The sequence below is a fragment of the Oryctolagus cuniculus genome, chromosome 9 (genome assembly GCF_964237555.1).
Source record: "Oryctolagus cuniculus chromosome 9, mOryCun1.1, whole genome shotgun sequence".
Classification (NCBI taxonomy): domain Eukaryota; kingdom Metazoa; phylum Chordata; class Mammalia; order Lagomorpha; family Leporidae; genus Oryctolagus; species Oryctolagus cuniculus.
Window position 1 is genome coordinate 130,882,982 of NC_091440.1, and position 16,983 is coordinate 130,899,964.

The 16,983-nt window shown below is 43.4% G+C and overlaps 1 protein-coding gene across 20 annotated transcripts in view; it reads right to left on the reverse strand.

The window, feature by feature from the left end:
* The window catches only part of KIF21A (kinesin family member 21A), a 177,680-nt gene that overhangs the window by 20,681 nt on the left and 140,016 nt on the right, over positions 1 to 16,983 (reverse strand). For 11 of the 20 annotated variants that reach the window (XM_070049648.1, XM_070049647.1, XM_070049646.1 and 8 more), the window contains 10 exons: positions 15,207 to 15,275; positions 14,898 to 15,112; positions 14,596 to 14,749; positions 14,214 to 14,408; positions 13,309 to 13,410; positions 11,704 to 11,869; positions 11,193 to 11,213; positions 6,277 to 6,337; positions 5,208 to 5,262; positions 2,387 to 2,601 (listed from right to left, as the gene is read on the reverse strand). In XM_070049648.1, coding sequence (XP_069905749.1) covers positions 2,387 to 2,601; positions 5,208 to 5,262; positions 6,277 to 6,337; positions 11,193 to 11,213; positions 11,704 to 11,869; positions 13,309 to 13,410; positions 14,214 to 14,408; positions 14,596 to 14,749; positions 14,898 to 15,112; positions 15,207 to 15,275 — 1,253 coding nt within the window. The remainder of the gene's footprint in view (positions 1 to 2,386; positions 2,602 to 5,207; positions 5,263 to 6,276; positions 6,338 to 11,192; positions 11,214 to 11,703; positions 11,870 to 13,308; positions 13,411 to 14,213; positions 14,409 to 14,595; positions 14,750 to 14,897; positions 15,113 to 15,206; positions 15,276 to 16,983) is intronic. The other 9 variants (XM_070049638.1, XM_070049650.1, XM_070049636.1 and 6 more) reach the window with 2 other exon arrangements.

Consider the following 16,983-nt stretch of genomic DNA (forward strand, 5'->3'; position numbering starts at 1 on the left):
AGTTTAAATATAGATACGTAAGTTTCACAGGAAATCATTTCAGTTGAAGAAAATTATCTATATAGTTTTGTAAGAACAAAATATTAGAATATTTGAAATGCGACTATAAGGAACAATGAAATTCAAGGAATTAACATTTAGACTTTCACAAAACAATATTATAACCAATCACAAAAAATTCAGGTTTTATTAGCATCTGTATAATAATTAGTAGCTATGTATCCCTTTGTAATAAAGTATTCCTGCCTCATAAATTTTAAATGCTGAATGTATTTAAATGTATCCCTTGTAATGTAATTAAAAATTTAAGACTATGACTTTTGTGTATAATGAGAATAAATATTAATGGAAAAAACAATGAATCTTTATTACATAGTTTATAATATATTAATACAAGAAAAAATGCAAAGACACTAGAAAGTGAGTCTTTCAGAATGGGTTTACATCATTTCTATTTAAAAGTGTAAACTAGGGGCCAGCGCTGTTAATTTTCCGCTTGCAGTGCCGACTTCCCATGTGAGCCCCGGTTCTAGTCCCGGTCAGGGTTCCAGTTCTGTCTCGGTTGCTCCTCTTTAAGTCCAGCTCTCTGCTGTGGCCTGGAGTGCAGTGGAGGATGGCCCAAGTGCTTGGGCCCTGCACCCCATGGGAGACCAGAAGTACCTGGCTCCTGGCTTTGGATCGGCACAGCACTAGCCATAGTGGCCATCTGGGGGGTGAACCAATGGAAGGAAGACCTTTCTCTGTCTCTCTTTTTCTCTGTCTAATCTGTCTCTCTCTCTCTCTCACTGTCTAACTCTCTGTCAAATAAAAAAAAAATGAAAACTAAAAATAGTTAAGCTTTATGTTTCTAATTTTTCTAATCAGAGGAAACCATATTTTAAAAATTTTGCATCATTTAATTCATAAGGATTACTTTAGCTAATTATTGCTTGAGTAAATTTTTACTTCATGAAATAAAACTCAAGCAATTAATGATTCAAAAGTTACCATACCAGGTATATGACCAATTTGTAAGTTTTTAAAGAATTATAGTATCTGAATTTATGAAAACTTAAATCATATGAAGTGACAAAACACAAAAGGTATTTTCTACAACCTGTCACGAAGGATACATTTTTTAATTAAAAAAAAAAGCAAAAAGAAGGTATTACCTGATTCCGGATTCCAGGCCATAGATTTAATCTTGAAGTTCCAAAAGTCTCTACTCATCTGACAGACTGAACGTTAAGCACACATGCAAGTTCCTAATATCTATCCTGTGCTGCATCTCTACCTTCACCCAAAGCATTTCTTCTATGCTCTCTCCTCACGGAAGCACTGATCAGCCACCTCCAGCAGCAAATCCAAGTTAACGGCACAGCCACCTCAAGCACATGCAAGAAAGTGCTGTCATCATGAAAGTAAATTTGGAATTGAAGGTAGCAAATGGGATTACTAAGGGGCAGATAATGACAACAACTTCATAAAATGAAGGCTAGTACGGGAAACAGATGTTTAACAGCAGAAGGTTTGTATTACGTATTATTTGCAGAGCCATATAGCATTTGCTGCTTTTAGGAGCAATATTCTTCAATGCAGAGATACAGCATTCCATAAATCAGTCACTAGGTTGTATAGAGGGTTAGTTTGAAAAATCCCTTGAAAAATATTTGCCAGTGAATGACAGATATTGTTTAAAACAAAGGCATATATATATACTTGTACAGTGCAATCTTTCCTTGTCATCAAAATAGTAATGAAAAAATTCTGATCAAGACTTTTTTGTTCAGATTAGCATAGAAAAAAGAGAGAATATTCCCTCCTTCAACTGTTTAGTGATACTTATAAAACCTTATGTGAATGCCCATCCCAGACACGGAATATGCTTCAAGGTAAAGAATTAAGAAAGTTCAAAATTTATTGTTTACGATTGGCATTTCTTTTTTCTTTAAAAGGCTTAGCAAAGATTTACTATACTGACCAGGCTTTTTAGCATAAGGACACAGCTAATTTTAGAATAAATTTAAGAATCTGTGAACCTTCTGTTTATATTTAATGGTTTTATAAGTATAACTTTTAAGTGTTCCTAAACAAGTTGTATTTATAGTTCATGATTCATCCTTTTCATCCTGGAAATAATAACCCTAAGAATGATCCTAAAACTTAGAGATAAGACAGAGGAATTTAGCCAAGATTAATGAATGGTAGATAATGGAAAACTTCATCTTAAATTATTTCAAATGTTCAAAAAAATCAGGGGAGATAACACCTAACAGAAATTACTTTTAAAACCAGAAGTCTTATTTACACAAATTTTTAAAAAATAGAAATAAGAAATTAGCAACATGCATATTAAAAACAAAACAAGGCACAAGAAAGGAGGTTAGTGTAGCTGGGCCAGACTTACATGCTGCCTATCTGAGAAGGCAAGCCCGCTGGGGGAAGAAGCTCTTTCTCCCCCGCAGAAGCAGCACTGGTCTCAGTGTTCACTCCAGTCTCTGGCCCTTCTGCAACAGGTGTGAGAGGGCCAGGCAAGGAGGCCCCTCCTGTGCTAGTGTCTGAAGCTAGCTCACTGCTATCTGCATACAGCAATTCCATCTGAGTGGTGGTCCTCCTTCGGGCCTAGTCAGAGAATGGAAGGAAAAGCAATGAGCAGCAACCTTTCGCATAGAACTTGATTAGGGAATGGAGATCTATATTAGTTGAAACAGATAAAAATACTCAACATGTCTTTTTTGAGCAAGTGTCAAAGAGAGCAGGTACACAGTGATGAGACAGAGCTGTAGCCAGAGAAGAGCTTCTGGGCGCACAATAATAGCCAGCAGTGTAGGGTACTCGTGCGCCTAGCCCTGTTTAAACTCTGTGTGCACGCGCATGTCGACAGGTAATGTCATTATCCAGACTCACAAACGAGGAACAGGCACAGAGAAGAGAAGTGATTTGCCCAAGGTCATACAGTGAGCCAGGGGCAAAGCCAGATTCACAGCCAGGCCATCTGCCTCCAACACAGGACTTTTTAGAGGAAGGGGGGAGGGGCGGGGGGATGGAGGGAAGTAGGTAGAAACAAAGTCCAGAAGAAAGGAGGAAAGGGATTAAACCACACGACAACTACCAGGAAGCTCAAGGAAACTCTGATTGTTTTCTCATGCTTCAACAATAATTTTTAAATTTTATTTTCAGTTTTTATGGCCCTTCCCTCCTGACGCCTTCAACACAATGCTTTATGTGCCCGTGAGGTAATTCAGCACAGCGAGGCAGGTAAAAAGCTGCTTCCCTAGAATCTGAGTTCACTATACGCAGTCTTTTCCTTACTCTTGAAAACCAAGTAGCTGGACTGCCATTCCCCAGAGGCGGTAGCTGACAGAGAACCAAGGGGTTTGCCAGATGATAAACTTCTAGGGAACAGGTACCCTGCTTTATTCAATTTTATATCCCCCACACTTAACTCAGTACTGATATGCACACATTTACCATATACAAGTAAAACCGACTTTGTATCTTCACTGAGTGAAAAGAAACAACAGGAGACCCTTCCAGGCCTCTCTGCAGGTCCACAGAAGGAGCAGCAGGCACTTGAAGGAAGCTCTGGCAAGAGAAAGCCCTGCAACCACTTCTGACGGTCACCTTCCCCACTGCCCATGTTCTGGGGCAGCAGGGAACCATTTCCCAGGAATTCCTACCCACAGTGGTTCTTCCAGGGCATGGCCTGTAGGCCCCCACGTCACACCACCCTATGGCATCCCACAAGGGCAGGACCTGGGAGGGGAGGGTTGCCTGAGACTAGATCCAGACCACAGCAGGATGTTTTCTCGCTAACTTCTGCTTGCTCACTCAGGATCATAAAACACAAACTGCGTGTTGCCAAAGCAGCAACTCGAGGGTCACACGTGACCTGCTAGAGGTGGGCTGATGTTTAGCCTAGCATCAAACTCCAGTTAAGACACCTGTGTCCCATAACTGGCGAGCTTGGGTGTGATTCCTGGCTTCACTCCTGACTCCAGCTTTCCACTAACATAGACCCTGGGAGGCCACAGCGACGGCTCAGTGATTAGGTTCCTGCCCTCAGCGTGAAGCCGGGGACTTGGACAGCACTCAGGGCTTCCTGCTTCAATCCCAGCTGCAGGCCATTGCAGGCATTTGGGAAGGGAACAAGCGAATAGGAGCTCGAGATGTCTCTGTCTCTGTGTCTCTCTGCTTCTTAAATAAGTTAACAAAATTTAATTTAAGCAGCATTAAAAAATGTCTGGAGATGACTATCTTAGATAAGGAAATTCTACATGGAGATCCATTTTTTTTTTTTTGAAGTTTATGTATAATTGTTTTATTTTTTTTTTTTGTTTTCGTATCTATCCTTTTTTTTTTTTTTTTTATCTTTTATTTAATGAATATAAATTTCCAAAGTACGACTCATGGGTTACAATGGCTTCCCCCCCCCCCATACCGTCCCTCCCACCCACAACCCTCCCCTTTCCCACTCCCTGGAGATCCATATTTAAGATTCTCCTGAAAAACAGAGGATCTGGTAGCCCTTAGCCCATATTCCTAGACGGCAAAAATGACCAAGACATGATGGTGGCGATTTGCTTTAGACAGAGCACATGTCTCCAGGAGCCCACAGCAACCTCCCCACACACAGGCATCATCACACATCCCACTAAATCCCCCTGGCTAACCACAGTGGCCTTAAATCTGTCCTGACCACTGAAGGTACTATTCATCCAGGTCCGGATTCTAACTATTCACAAAACAAAGATTTGCAAAGCACCAGAAACGTTGCTGATGTTCATGCATTTTAAGGTCTGGTATCACAGACAACCAAGTCCCATCTGAAACGTATCATGTGCTTCTCAGACACTGAACACACCCCGCATTTATGCACGATGATTAAGGATCAGCTTATTATTCAAATCATCTCAGGATACTAGAGAAAGAAAATAAACGCTAAGAGTTCAAAGACATCCTGCCAATCTAAGATTTAGACTGTGCGACTCAGCCCCCACAATCACACTGGATCCAGCGTGAGAAGTCCAAATTCTAACACAGAGGAACTTTCAATGTATCTTTTTTGTTGTTACTTAAGGGGAATGTGATTTCAAAAACTAAACTTCTTACTTATGGGCGAATTTTGGTGCACACAAGCCTCCTGGCTCATCTATTAAGAGCCACGCGTCTGACAGGAAACAAAGCAAGGCTGAGGAATGCTTCCCGGTCTCTCCTGTTCTGCTTACCTTGCTCTTGGGCTTGACTTCACCACAAAGCTTCATGAGGTCGGAGGACAGTGTGCTAGACACAAAGACAGAATTAACCACAGATTAAATGAGGATTATGACTGGCCGTCCTAAGTTTGCAATTATGAAACAAATATTATATTTCTATGGAAAACACAGAAAGACGATATTCACAAGTATTCCTTTTTCTTCCTTAAATACTCTAGTATTTTTATTTTAAATCTTTGAGATCTAAGCATGACTGAGTTTGGTTTCTATATTACTGTTCTCAGTGCTCTTCACTTAGCACTTAGTGCTGCTTTGTGGCAGCCGTTGGACCTGACAATATGAAAGTATAGGAGAGGCCAGTGCTGTGATGCAGTGGGTAAAGCTGCTGCCTGCAGTGCCAGCATCCCACATGGGCGCCAGTTCACTTCCCGGTTGCTCCATTTCTGATCCAGCTCTCTGCTATGGCCTGGGAAAGCAGCAGAGGATGGCCCAAGTCCTTGGGCCCCTGCACGCTTGTGGGAGACCTGGAGAAAGCTCTTGGCTCCTGGCTTTGGATCAGCCCAGCTCCGGCCATTGCAGCCATTTGAGAAAACCTCTCTCTCTGTATAACTCTGACTTTCAAATACCTAAATGAATCTTTTTTTTTTCTTTTCTTTTTTCTTTTTTTTCTTACAGGCAGAGTGGACAGTGAAAGAGAGACACAGAGAGAAAGGTCTTCCTTTGCCGTTGGTTCACCCTCCAATGGCCGCCACGGCCGGTGCGCTTCGGCCGGCGTACTGCGCTGATCCGATGGCAGGAGCCTGGTGCTTCTCCTGGTCTCCCATGGGGTGCAGGGCCCAAGCACTTGGGCCATCCTCCACTGCACTTCCTAGCCACAGCAGAGAGCTGGCCTGGAAGAGGGGCAACCGGGACAGAATCCGGCGCCCCGACCCGGACTAGAACCCGGTGTGCTGGCGCCGCAAGGCGGAGGATTAGCCTAGTGAGCCGCGGCGCCGCCCTATAAATGAATCTTTAAAAAGAGGAAGTATTAGACACACTATAAAAACAAGTCAAATCCAGCCATTTTCTAAGGTCTGCTTACCTTCCTTCTGATCCTGGGCTGTTTAAAGGTGCATCTTCATCAGTACTATCCTCTACATTTTCTAAAAAAAAAAAAAAATCCAAAATACAGGTGTTAGCCACACGGCACAGTGACCCAATCCCTGTGCTACAATAACTGTCAGCTCCCTGTCTCAATAGGGGCATTTTGGTGCTAGTGGCTGGACCAAAACAGAACTGCAGAAAAATACTTCTAGTGAACTCCTGAGATTATTTGTCCTGGGCTGAAGAAAACTATGTTCGAGATAGGCAACTCGTCAGTTTGAATGGTGACACGCAGAAAAACACATTCACGGCATGGAATGAGGCTATGCATTTACTGGAGTACATAGAATTATATATGCGTATCTTCTCAGGGTCTCGTATTTGTCCTGCACCAGCTCACCATCTAAACCCACAAAATCCCTTGGTTAAAAACACGAGGTTAAGGTAAGTGCTACATGAACTCCATTAATGGAGTGAATCAATCATACCAGCTATGCCAACTTCCTTAAATATTTTTGCTTGTTTAATTTTTTATGTTTGGCTTCAAGTAGAAAGAGAGAGTGCGTGTGAAGGTACTCAAAAGTCACATATCAGCATGCAGCTCATTCACGTGTACACAGAAGACAAGAACAGAAGATGTGCATGCAACGGTTCTGGAAACCAACACGGATAAACCACACTATTCCAAACAACTGCAGCAAGGGAGTACAAGGTGGTAGGGGAGATCAACACATAAACTAGTAATAAATCAGTTTAAAAAAAAAACAGCCAGGGAAAGTAAATTATTCAAAATGTCAGCAAGCCCCTGCCAGGTGCTTTTAAAACACACACATTTTATTAAAAAAAAAATCATTCCAGAAAACTAAAAACAATGCCATGTTAATCTAAAATATATAGGATTCACCCCTTGTAAGTTTTATTTTGATACTATACCAGTGGGACACATACATGAGACAACAAATTTCTGTCTGCCCACCGCCACACCCTTCCCCCCTCACAATCAGCAGACATCATGGCAGGAGCCCGGTGATCCGTAACAGAATGTGGGAAATGGACCACACTAGGACCCCCACAAGGGGTGGGGTGGGGGTCACTCTCATTGAAGGCAGCGTGGATTTCCAAACCTATTGCCTATGGGAGGCTCAGGGCCTGTTTCACAGACAGGGTAAGTCAGTGCTAGGGCGACTCAGTCAGTAGTAACGAAAACTGGGTTCCAAGGAGATAAGTTCAGCTTCTGTCTTCCCTGGTAGAGGAGCAGGCTACGACTTGCTATCACTTTTCTTGCAGCAAGTGATAAGACCAAACAGTGTGGAGCACCATGTGACAGCTCAGTAAAATCCCCTTCACCCCTGCGTGTGCAGTGTGCCTGATTGAGAGATAATTATTTCCTGACATAACCGTCCGGGCCAGAGCACACAGCCCACACCCAGGCCCACATGGCCACGGCCGGCCGAGACCACCCTCGGGTCTGGGATGGGCGTGAGGCAGGGCCCATCATCGCCTCACTGCTGCGCTCTCAACCCTGCCAACAGAACTCAGTGCAGGGCCAGCTCCCTCCCTCGTCACAGCAGCCTTAGCAGGAAGGCAGACACAAGGCTCTCACAGCTCCTAACCCTCAACCACCTCCGTGCAAAGTTTCACAGTGTAACTTTACTGGAAACTAACTAAATGGCTAGTTTTATGGTCTTTTTAGAAGTCTTTTTTTTTCTCAAAAAAAAATAAAAAATAAAGGGTATAGAAGAGACCTCACACAGCAGCCCTGTGAGTCTGACCCCAAGGAATGCCTGCTTGCACAACCGCACTCTGGCTGACTTCTGCAAACCTGGCTCCCAGAGGGTCCCCAGGCTGCTCCCTTTACACAGGCTGTGCAAACACGATGCTGATGCAGAACACCCAGCTTCCTTCTGGAAGTCTGGAGCAGGTGACAGAATAGGGGTAACAGTGCTAGACAGAGGGTACCTCTGTGACCACCCCCAGAGCAGACCGCGGGCACTGAGGATCGAGGAGACCTGCCTGGCAGAGCCACGGTGCGCACACTGCTGCACTTCTGCTTCGGGGGAAGCCCGTAGCCCAGGTGAGCTCTCGGGGCTGGAGTGGAGAATGAGGAAGCCTGTGTGTGGATCACTGCAGACTCCAGCTGTGTCTTTCCCCCTTGTGAGCCAGCTGTGTCCTTACCACCTTGCTAGCCATGAAAACAACTACACACTGAGCCCAGTGGGTCTTCTAGCAAGTCCGCAAAGACAGGGGTGACCTTTGGGACCCCCAATATGGGAAGGGACAAAGAAGGAGAAAATAGAGATGTCTTCAAAAATTGCAAAAGCCCAAACCAGCGGTGTGAGGGGTCGGCCCTGGCTGTGCCTCCGCCTGGAGTTCCGCCCTTCTCTATCACGAACTTGTAGCTCCTCAGCTCCAGCTCGTTGGTCAGCTTTGTGCACACAACCCTGTGGCCACATGGCCACACAGCTCATGACACCCTCTGCCTGGAGACGCTGGCCTCTCGCCTCCTGCTACACCGTCTCCTGCCTAGCTGACTTCCTCTTCCTTCGTATTTCAACTCAAGGGCCACCTCCTCCAGAGAGCCTTCATCAGCTCCTCGTGCCCAGGTCCTCTCTGCGCCCCCACAACTCCTTGCTGGCATCTTGGTCTCTGGCCTCACTGCTCATGGTCTGTGACCCTCAGCAGGGCACCAAGTCCAGGAGGGCAAGATTAGCTTCTTACTCATCTCTGAACCCAGCACCCAGCCCAATGCTTGGGATAAATAAGCAGTGTGCTGGTGACTGGACTGCCTTCGTGGGTTTAATCTCTATCTTCTCCAGCCCTCTGGTCTGGATTACAGCCCCAATCCCCAGGGAACCTCTCTGCCATGAGTCACAGGTTACATCAGCTGCACGGGTTCCCACTCTGCTTCTGACCCTTCTTCAAACTATCATTTGCAAATTGTGAAAAAGGAGCACTGTTTACCAAATTAGCAGCTTGATATTTTTCTTCCCTAAGGATGTCAAAGAATTTTTCTTCTGAGCTAAAAGAGATCACCTATTATTGTCAACTGGACCACTAAGAAGAAGAACAAAAAAAAAAAGAGGAAGACAAAGAGAAAAGGGAAGAGGAGGAGGAAAAGGAAGAAAGGGAGAAGAGGGGGAGAGGGAGATGAGGTGGAGAGGGAGAGGAGGGGGAGATGCAGAGGAGGGGGAGATGCAGAGGAGGGGGAGAGGCAGAGGAGGGGGAGAGGGAGAGGAGGTGGAGAGGGAGAGAAGGGGGAGAGGGAGAGGAGGTGGAGAGGGAGAGGAGGGGGAGATGCAGAGGAGGAGGAGAGGCAGAGGAGGGGGAGAGGGAGAGGAGGGGGAGAGGGAGAGGGACAGGAGCGGGAGAAGGAGAGGAGGCGGTGATAGAAGAGGGGGCAACAGGAGAGGGAGGAGGAAGGGTGGAGATTATCTTGATAGCACATGGACTGGAAAATATGCTGGCTATGATGCCAGGTACAAGCAGCCCAACATGCTTCCTTTAAACAACTCTATTTGCTCCTAATTGGTTTTCTACCTGTTCTTGGCTGGCTTGAGCACCTGAAATAACAGCCTTTCCGTATCTACACCACGTAGATGATCTCAAGGAAATTCTGTTCTGATATTCAGATGTAGTGCAGACACCAAAAAAAAATCAAATAGATCATTTATTTTATTTGTGTAACATCTTAGCATTTGAAATAAATGCAGAGATGTGCATTTGGCACAGCAGTTACCAGCTGCTGGGGATACCTGCACCCCATGTGAGAGTGCCTCTGCTTGAATCCCATCTCCACTGCCTGGCAGTGCACACTCTGGGAGGCAGCAGGTGGTGACCTGAGCACCCGGTTCCCTGCCACCCGTGTGGGAGACCTGGATTGAGTTCTGTGCCCCTGAGCTCAGCCTGGCCCAGCACTGGCTAAGGTGGGCACTGGATAGTGAAGATCTCTGTTTCTCTCTCCTCTCCCTTTCAAAAATAAATAAATAATAGTTAAAACAGTAACACAGATGCAAAGTCATAGGCTAGTTTAATGACAAAAAGGTAATTACTCTTAATCTTTTAATTACTTTCATTTATAAGCACGTAGAAAACTTGTGACTTTTTGTGTGATTGGGGGAAAAATGATCACATTTGGAAACAATTTTAGTGAAATGAAAACTGCTCCAAAATAATCACTTGGACTGAGTCATTTACAAGAGGTCCCTGCTACTCCTGGTTCTCCGAGTGCAGGCACTCGCTAAGAGCAGGCAGTGGGTGGAGTCGCTGTGAGGGCTGTAGAGGTGGGTGGAAAAGGCTGAGAATGTAGACACTCAATGATCTCTAAAGCCCTTCCTCACTAGAAAATAGTATGACCAGCAACACGATCTCACACTTCAAACAAATTCCTATGAATAGGTTAATTCAATTTACAATATCGAAAAGCATGTGCCTAATCTTACAAAAACTAAGGAATAGGTGAGAATCCAGCAAATATTTACCAAAGACAAATATACACCAGAGGAAGACATATACAAAAGAAAGTTACTCGTGAGGTTAAAACAATAGATGCACGTTAATAGAAAGGTTGAAGAATTAAAAAGGAGCACATAATTCACTTTGTTCCTATAAGAAAGAGAAAGAGGGTGGAGGGTTTATAAAACTGGAGCCACAGTTGGAACTCAAATTATAAAGGAGGCAATTAACTAAAGCATACTTCTTTAAATATCTAAGAATTTTTAAACCGGGAATGTTTAATAAAGACAAAAGACTTAGTGTGTTTGTGGCCATGGATACATTTCAAAAAAGATCATGCAAAAACCAGTTGGCTGCCAATTAAAAAAAAAATCTTGAAAATAAGATGTACCACAATTAGTGTACATGAACAATTAGTAATTCATGCAGCTGTACGATACACAGAAAGCTAATCATACTTACCTGATGGTACGCTATCTAGATCTGTGTAAATACAGCAAAAAGGAAACAAAAAGCAATACTCTAATCAAAACAGATCCAATGTTAAAAACTTCCACATAAACAAGATTATGTACCATTTACAAGATACGTAGAATAGATGCCATAGCAAACACTTAGAAATTTCTTTTTTAAGGTAGTTAGATATGCAGAGTACAGTAATGAAACTTGGTTAATAAGTAAATTTAAATAACCAACTAATAAAATTGGTTAATCTTATTTATCCACAAAAATTTATTGCCTAATAAAGTTAGGAAACACTTTTTAGTTGGTCATGATTTCTTGGGACAACAATAATGACTTCCCCCAAAATTTACAAACACATGCACATTAAAGAAAGAAAGCATCCTTATTAAAAGCGTAAGTAAGTACAGCATCTATTCAGTCAAGCCATAAAGGACAGAGGTAAACTAGAGCATATTCAAAAACCACAGCAACCATGCAACTCATTGAACGAAGACTGATTCCAAGTTACCTTGTAAAGCATGGCCCAGCAAAGCATCCAGCTCGGGATTTAACTCTGCTTTCTCTTTCAACATGTGGAATAAGAGCTGGTTTTGGGTAGCACTGGTTATTTCCGTTTGCTTAAGTCGACCTTCAAGTACTTTAATTTGAGCTTCTTTCTGGGCAGCCTGAAGACCCTGGAACACACACAAACTTTCTTAGTTCACATAAAACAGAACCTACCACACCAAACCTGTATCTAGTAGCCAAGGCATGTGATCTATGGACTCTTGACATCAGATACACCTTCATTGGTCACACCTCCACCATTCACTAGATTGGTGATCTTGACAAGTTCTCCTGTCCAAGATGTTATCCTCCTGATTTCCAGTTTCCTCACTTGCAGAATTATATGTGTACATAATGATGATTCAGTGACAGAACATAATATAACAGGTCTCACACAGTCCCAACAAGCAAACGGAGTGAGTTAGAAGACATTACCGGGGCCGGCACTGTGGCATAGTAGGTTAAGCCTCTGCCCACAGTACCGGCATCCTATACGGGGGCCAGTTTGAGCCCCAGCTGCTCCTCTTCTGATCTAGCTCCCTGCTAATGGCGGGGAAAAGCAATATATAGGATGGCCCAAGTGCGTGGGCCCCTGTATCCAGGTCTGAGAGACCCAGAGAAAGCTCCTGGCTCCTGGCTTCAGATCAACCCAGCTCTGGCCATTGCAGCCATTTGGGGAGTGAACCAACGAATGGAAGACCTTTTTCTCAGTCTCCTTCTCTCTAGCTGTAACTCTGCCTCTTTAATAAATAAATCTTTAAAAACAAAAAAAGAAATCATGATTACCAATAGCATTTGGGCATAGATGCTTAGTGGTGACAAATCAGAACATTTATGTTCCAAAGAGGAGACTGGTACAACAGGACTTTTTTCCTTTCTGATTTTCTTTTGAGATATAAAAAAACAATATTATGCCAATTATAATACCAAATTTGTTTGCATCCTGAGAATTTTAAAAAAATGTTCCATTGTTACAGAAAAAGGGAAATTATTTCTTCCTTAAGTTGTGCATTTATTCTAATGTCAAGTGTAGTAAATGACAGGCTAATAAGATTAATTAAATTTTGCTAGCTTTTCTAAATTCTTAAGAAAGGTAACAGGGTTGGTGCCACAGCTCAATAGGCTAATCCTCAGCCTACAGCACCGGCACACCGGGTTCTAGTCCTGGTTGGGGCGCCGGATTCTGTCCCAGTTGCTCCTCTTCCAGTCCAGCTCTCTGCTGTGGCCCGGGAGTGCAGTGGAGGATGGCCCAAGTGCTTGGGCCCTGCACCCACATGGGAGACCAGGAGAAGCACCTGGCTCCTAGCTTCAGATCAGCACGGTGTGCCAGCCACAGCGGCCATTGGAGGGTGAACCAACGGAAAAAGGAAGACCTTTCTCTCTGTCTCTCTCTCTCTCACTGTCCACTCTGCCTGTCCAAAAAAAAAAAAAAAGTAACAGGGATACTTTGCAATTGAGAAGAATCTTCCTTCTTATTACACAGAGAAGGGCTACAGGGTAAAAATAAACAGAATTACAATAAACAGGCAAAACCTGGGTTTTCAGCCACAGGACAGTCAGCACTTACCTTATTGATGCCCATTGACAGGAAGTGATCCAGCAGGTACCGGGCTTCGGTAAGTGTGCAGGCGTTAATGACTGCAGTGACATCCAGTGTCTCACCTTCTTCCTGCCTCAAGCCAGAATGATCATTATCAATACTTTGAACTGGATGCATCTGAGCAGAAGGGAAAAGCCTGCTTGATGTAGTTATTTAATAGTATTGAGTTAGCTAATGAGACTGCACAGAAAAGTGGAAAACATAGTCTCCACCCTAACAAACATATGGTCTTGCAGAAAACACACCTGAGCAGTAAGGAACTCAAGGAAAGATGTAATCAACAATGCACCTCACGCACACACACACAAAATAATACCACAATGTCAGCAGAAAAATCCAGAGATCACGCAAGGATCTCCACATAAAGCCTAAGAATCAGATAATCTGATGATCCAATATTGATAATCCATTAATAGAAAATTCCTCCATAAAATACTCAAAATGCTTTTAATGACAAACAATACAAAAATACTTCTCAATAAGCCTTTAGGCCTTTTTAAAAATGACAACTTTTGGGGCCTTCGCTGTGGCACAGCAGGCTAAAGCCCTGGACTAAAGTACCAGCATCCCATATGGGCGCCGGTTCAAGTCCCAGCTGCTCCTCTTCCTATCCAGCTCTCCGCTATGGCCTGGGAAAGCACTAGGAAGATGGCTCAAGTCCTTGGGCCCTTGCACCTGTGTGGGAGACCCAGAAGAAGCTCCTGGCTCCTGCCTTCGGATTGGCCCAGCTCCGGCCTTTGCGGCCATCTGGGGAGTGAACCAGTGGATGAAAGATCTCTCTCTCTCTGCCTTTTCCTCTCTCTATAACTCTTTCAAAAAAATAAAATAAATCTTTAAAAATAAAACAAAACAAAACAAAACAAAACGACAACCTTTGCCTCTTCCATCTGCATGATGTTGGCTTGACAATCAGAAATACTGTCGTTGATGTAATCTATATTTGCTGTCAGGGACTCGATCTCCTCGTTGATGTTAGCCACGTTTTTATCTCCCTCTCCATTCTCCCTGACCATCTTCTCCCTTCTTTTTGAAAGCTTCTCTCGTCTTCTTGTGAGTTCTTCTCGTTGCTATGGAAAAAACACACTGAATTTTAAGAAATGGTGTTCATCTACTCACACGGGGTATAATCAAAACCAAAAAAAAAAAAAAATTAAGAAATAAATAACTGGGTAAATATTACATATATCCAGGGGACAAATTTGGAACAATAACCATCGGCCAAGGGGGAACCCGTCTCCTTCCTGCTGGCCCTACCGTGAGCAGCCGGTTCATGTCGGCCTCCATGTTCGAGATGGTCATCTTCTGCATGATGATGTCAGTGACTCTACGCTCCAGCAGCTGCCACTTCATGCGGGCCGTCTTGGAAGTGAATACCCGGCCCGGCAATCCTTTCCTCTGGTATTTTTTCCTAGAGTCGGAGAAAGACAGACAAACATAATTACCCCTGCACTCCTCTTGCGGCACACTGCCCAACACGCCAGTCCTGCACCGAGGTACAGCCGTCGTTATCAATGCCCACAAAAACCATGCCCCCAGGAGCAGAGGGTCATGTGGACCTGGCTCCATTGCTTGTGGGCGTTGGTAAGGCCTGGACTCTCGCCACAGGAATCCTCAGCTTCTGCTGGGCCCCTGCCCGAGATGCGTCTGCTTCCCCTGCGGAGGCACTGGGGCCAGTGTCCTGAACAGGAGTCTCCGACGAGCTCAGCTTGCGAGTGACCTTCCCAGCCACTCTGTCTGACATGGGCCTGACTTGCCGGCGAAGAGCTGTGACCTGAAACACCAACAGAGACCACCCATGTCTTCCAGCAACTCATCTCTCATCTTCAACTGAGAACACCCCCAAACAGTCAACTTGCTTACTGTACCTCTTCAGTTTTGCGACGAAGAACCACTTCTTGGTTTCTTTTTTGGGCCTCCAGAAGTCTAAGTTGATGCTATAAGACAAAATCAAACAAGCTGAAAGATACAATTCTACCCCTACAGTATTTCTCCTTCTCCCAGGAACTAGGAGGTCTTAACAAGATCTGAGTTCAAAACCCTGTAGCCCACAGATATAGGGATTTTAGTCTTACAAACACAAGTACGTATTGAAATGGCCATCCTTACCTGAAAAATTAAAAGTTATCTGTGTGCCATCCCTTATTGAACACAGTGCTCACTATAGGCAAGTACTTTTCTACATGTTTTACAAATACTATCTCATTTAACTCGTTAGATGTTTTAATTGCTAAGGAAACACAGCTAACAAAAATTTTAATGGTGTTACCTTACAATATATGCCACAGGTAGAAACTTTAAAGTACAGGAATTATGCATATTAACTATGCTGCACTTTATAGCAAATTTAGAAACATCATGATGGATAAAGCAAATGGACAATAAAACATGTCCATATCGTCTACCAGGTTCTCTAGAAGATAAAGATAACCAATAGTGTACAAATTTCAGCCATTGTATATGTTTATAATTCAGCAAAGAATTTTGTGCTAATAAGAATATAGCTCTTTAAAATAAATAAATAAATATTTTTAAAAAAATTTTTTAAAAGAACATAGATACTATTCAGCTCTGTGACCTTTGCTAATATTGGAATCAGACTTCATTATAAACATCCCTACCACTAAATTCTGTCATATAACAAGTAATCCCCAATATTTACATGCCATATTCAACCAGATAATTCATTTCATACTGATGTATATTCCTCATCATAGGAGAATTCTTCGAGAAAAAAATTTTACCTTATCACTGCCACATTATTTTCTACCACAATGATTGACATACAAGCAAAGTTAATAAATGGTTGTTAAATGACTGAACTACCAAAAACTAAAATGAACATATATTTTGAAACTTTTTTTCCCTTTAACTTCTTCCTATTAAAAACCATTCCTCAAGTTTACTCATATTTTCCATATAGTACACAGACATCACACTTGGTTTTCTAAGCGTTCGAAGATAAATGCGACAAGGAATGCTTTCTAAGGAGAGCAATATGCACACAAAGAAACGAAAAAAGGGAGAGTTCGTCTGAACGTTAGCTTTGTGGGTGGTTACCTGGCCTTCCACCTTTGTGGTAGAATATAGGCATCATATTTATAGATAAGATTTTTTTTTTGATAGGCAGAGTTAGACAGTGAGAGAGAAAGGTCTTCCCTCCAATGGTTCACCCCCAAAATGGCTGCGACAGCTGGCGCCCTGCACCGATCTGAAGCCAGGAGCCGGATGCTTCCTCCTGGTCTCCCATGGGGTGCAGGGCCCAAGCACTTGGGCCATCTTCCACTGCACTCCCGAGCTACAGCAGAGAGCTGGACTGGAAGAGGAGCAACTGGGATAGAATCCGGCGCCCCGACCGGGACTAGAACCTGGGGTGCCGGTGCCGCAGGCGGAGGATTAGCCTAGTGAGCTGCGGCGCTGGCCTATAGATAAGATTTAAAAGTCCAAATACCAGGAACTAATTACTAAATTTTTATTATCTCTTTGTATCTTAAATGGGTTGGTAATAAAGTAATAGGTAGCATGAATTATAAAGAAATTAGCCGTCTTTCAAAAGTTTTCATGAAAATAAATTCCAAGAACCCAGATACAACACAAACGTCCATGAATGGATGAATGAGTAAACAAAATGCGCTCCGTCTACCC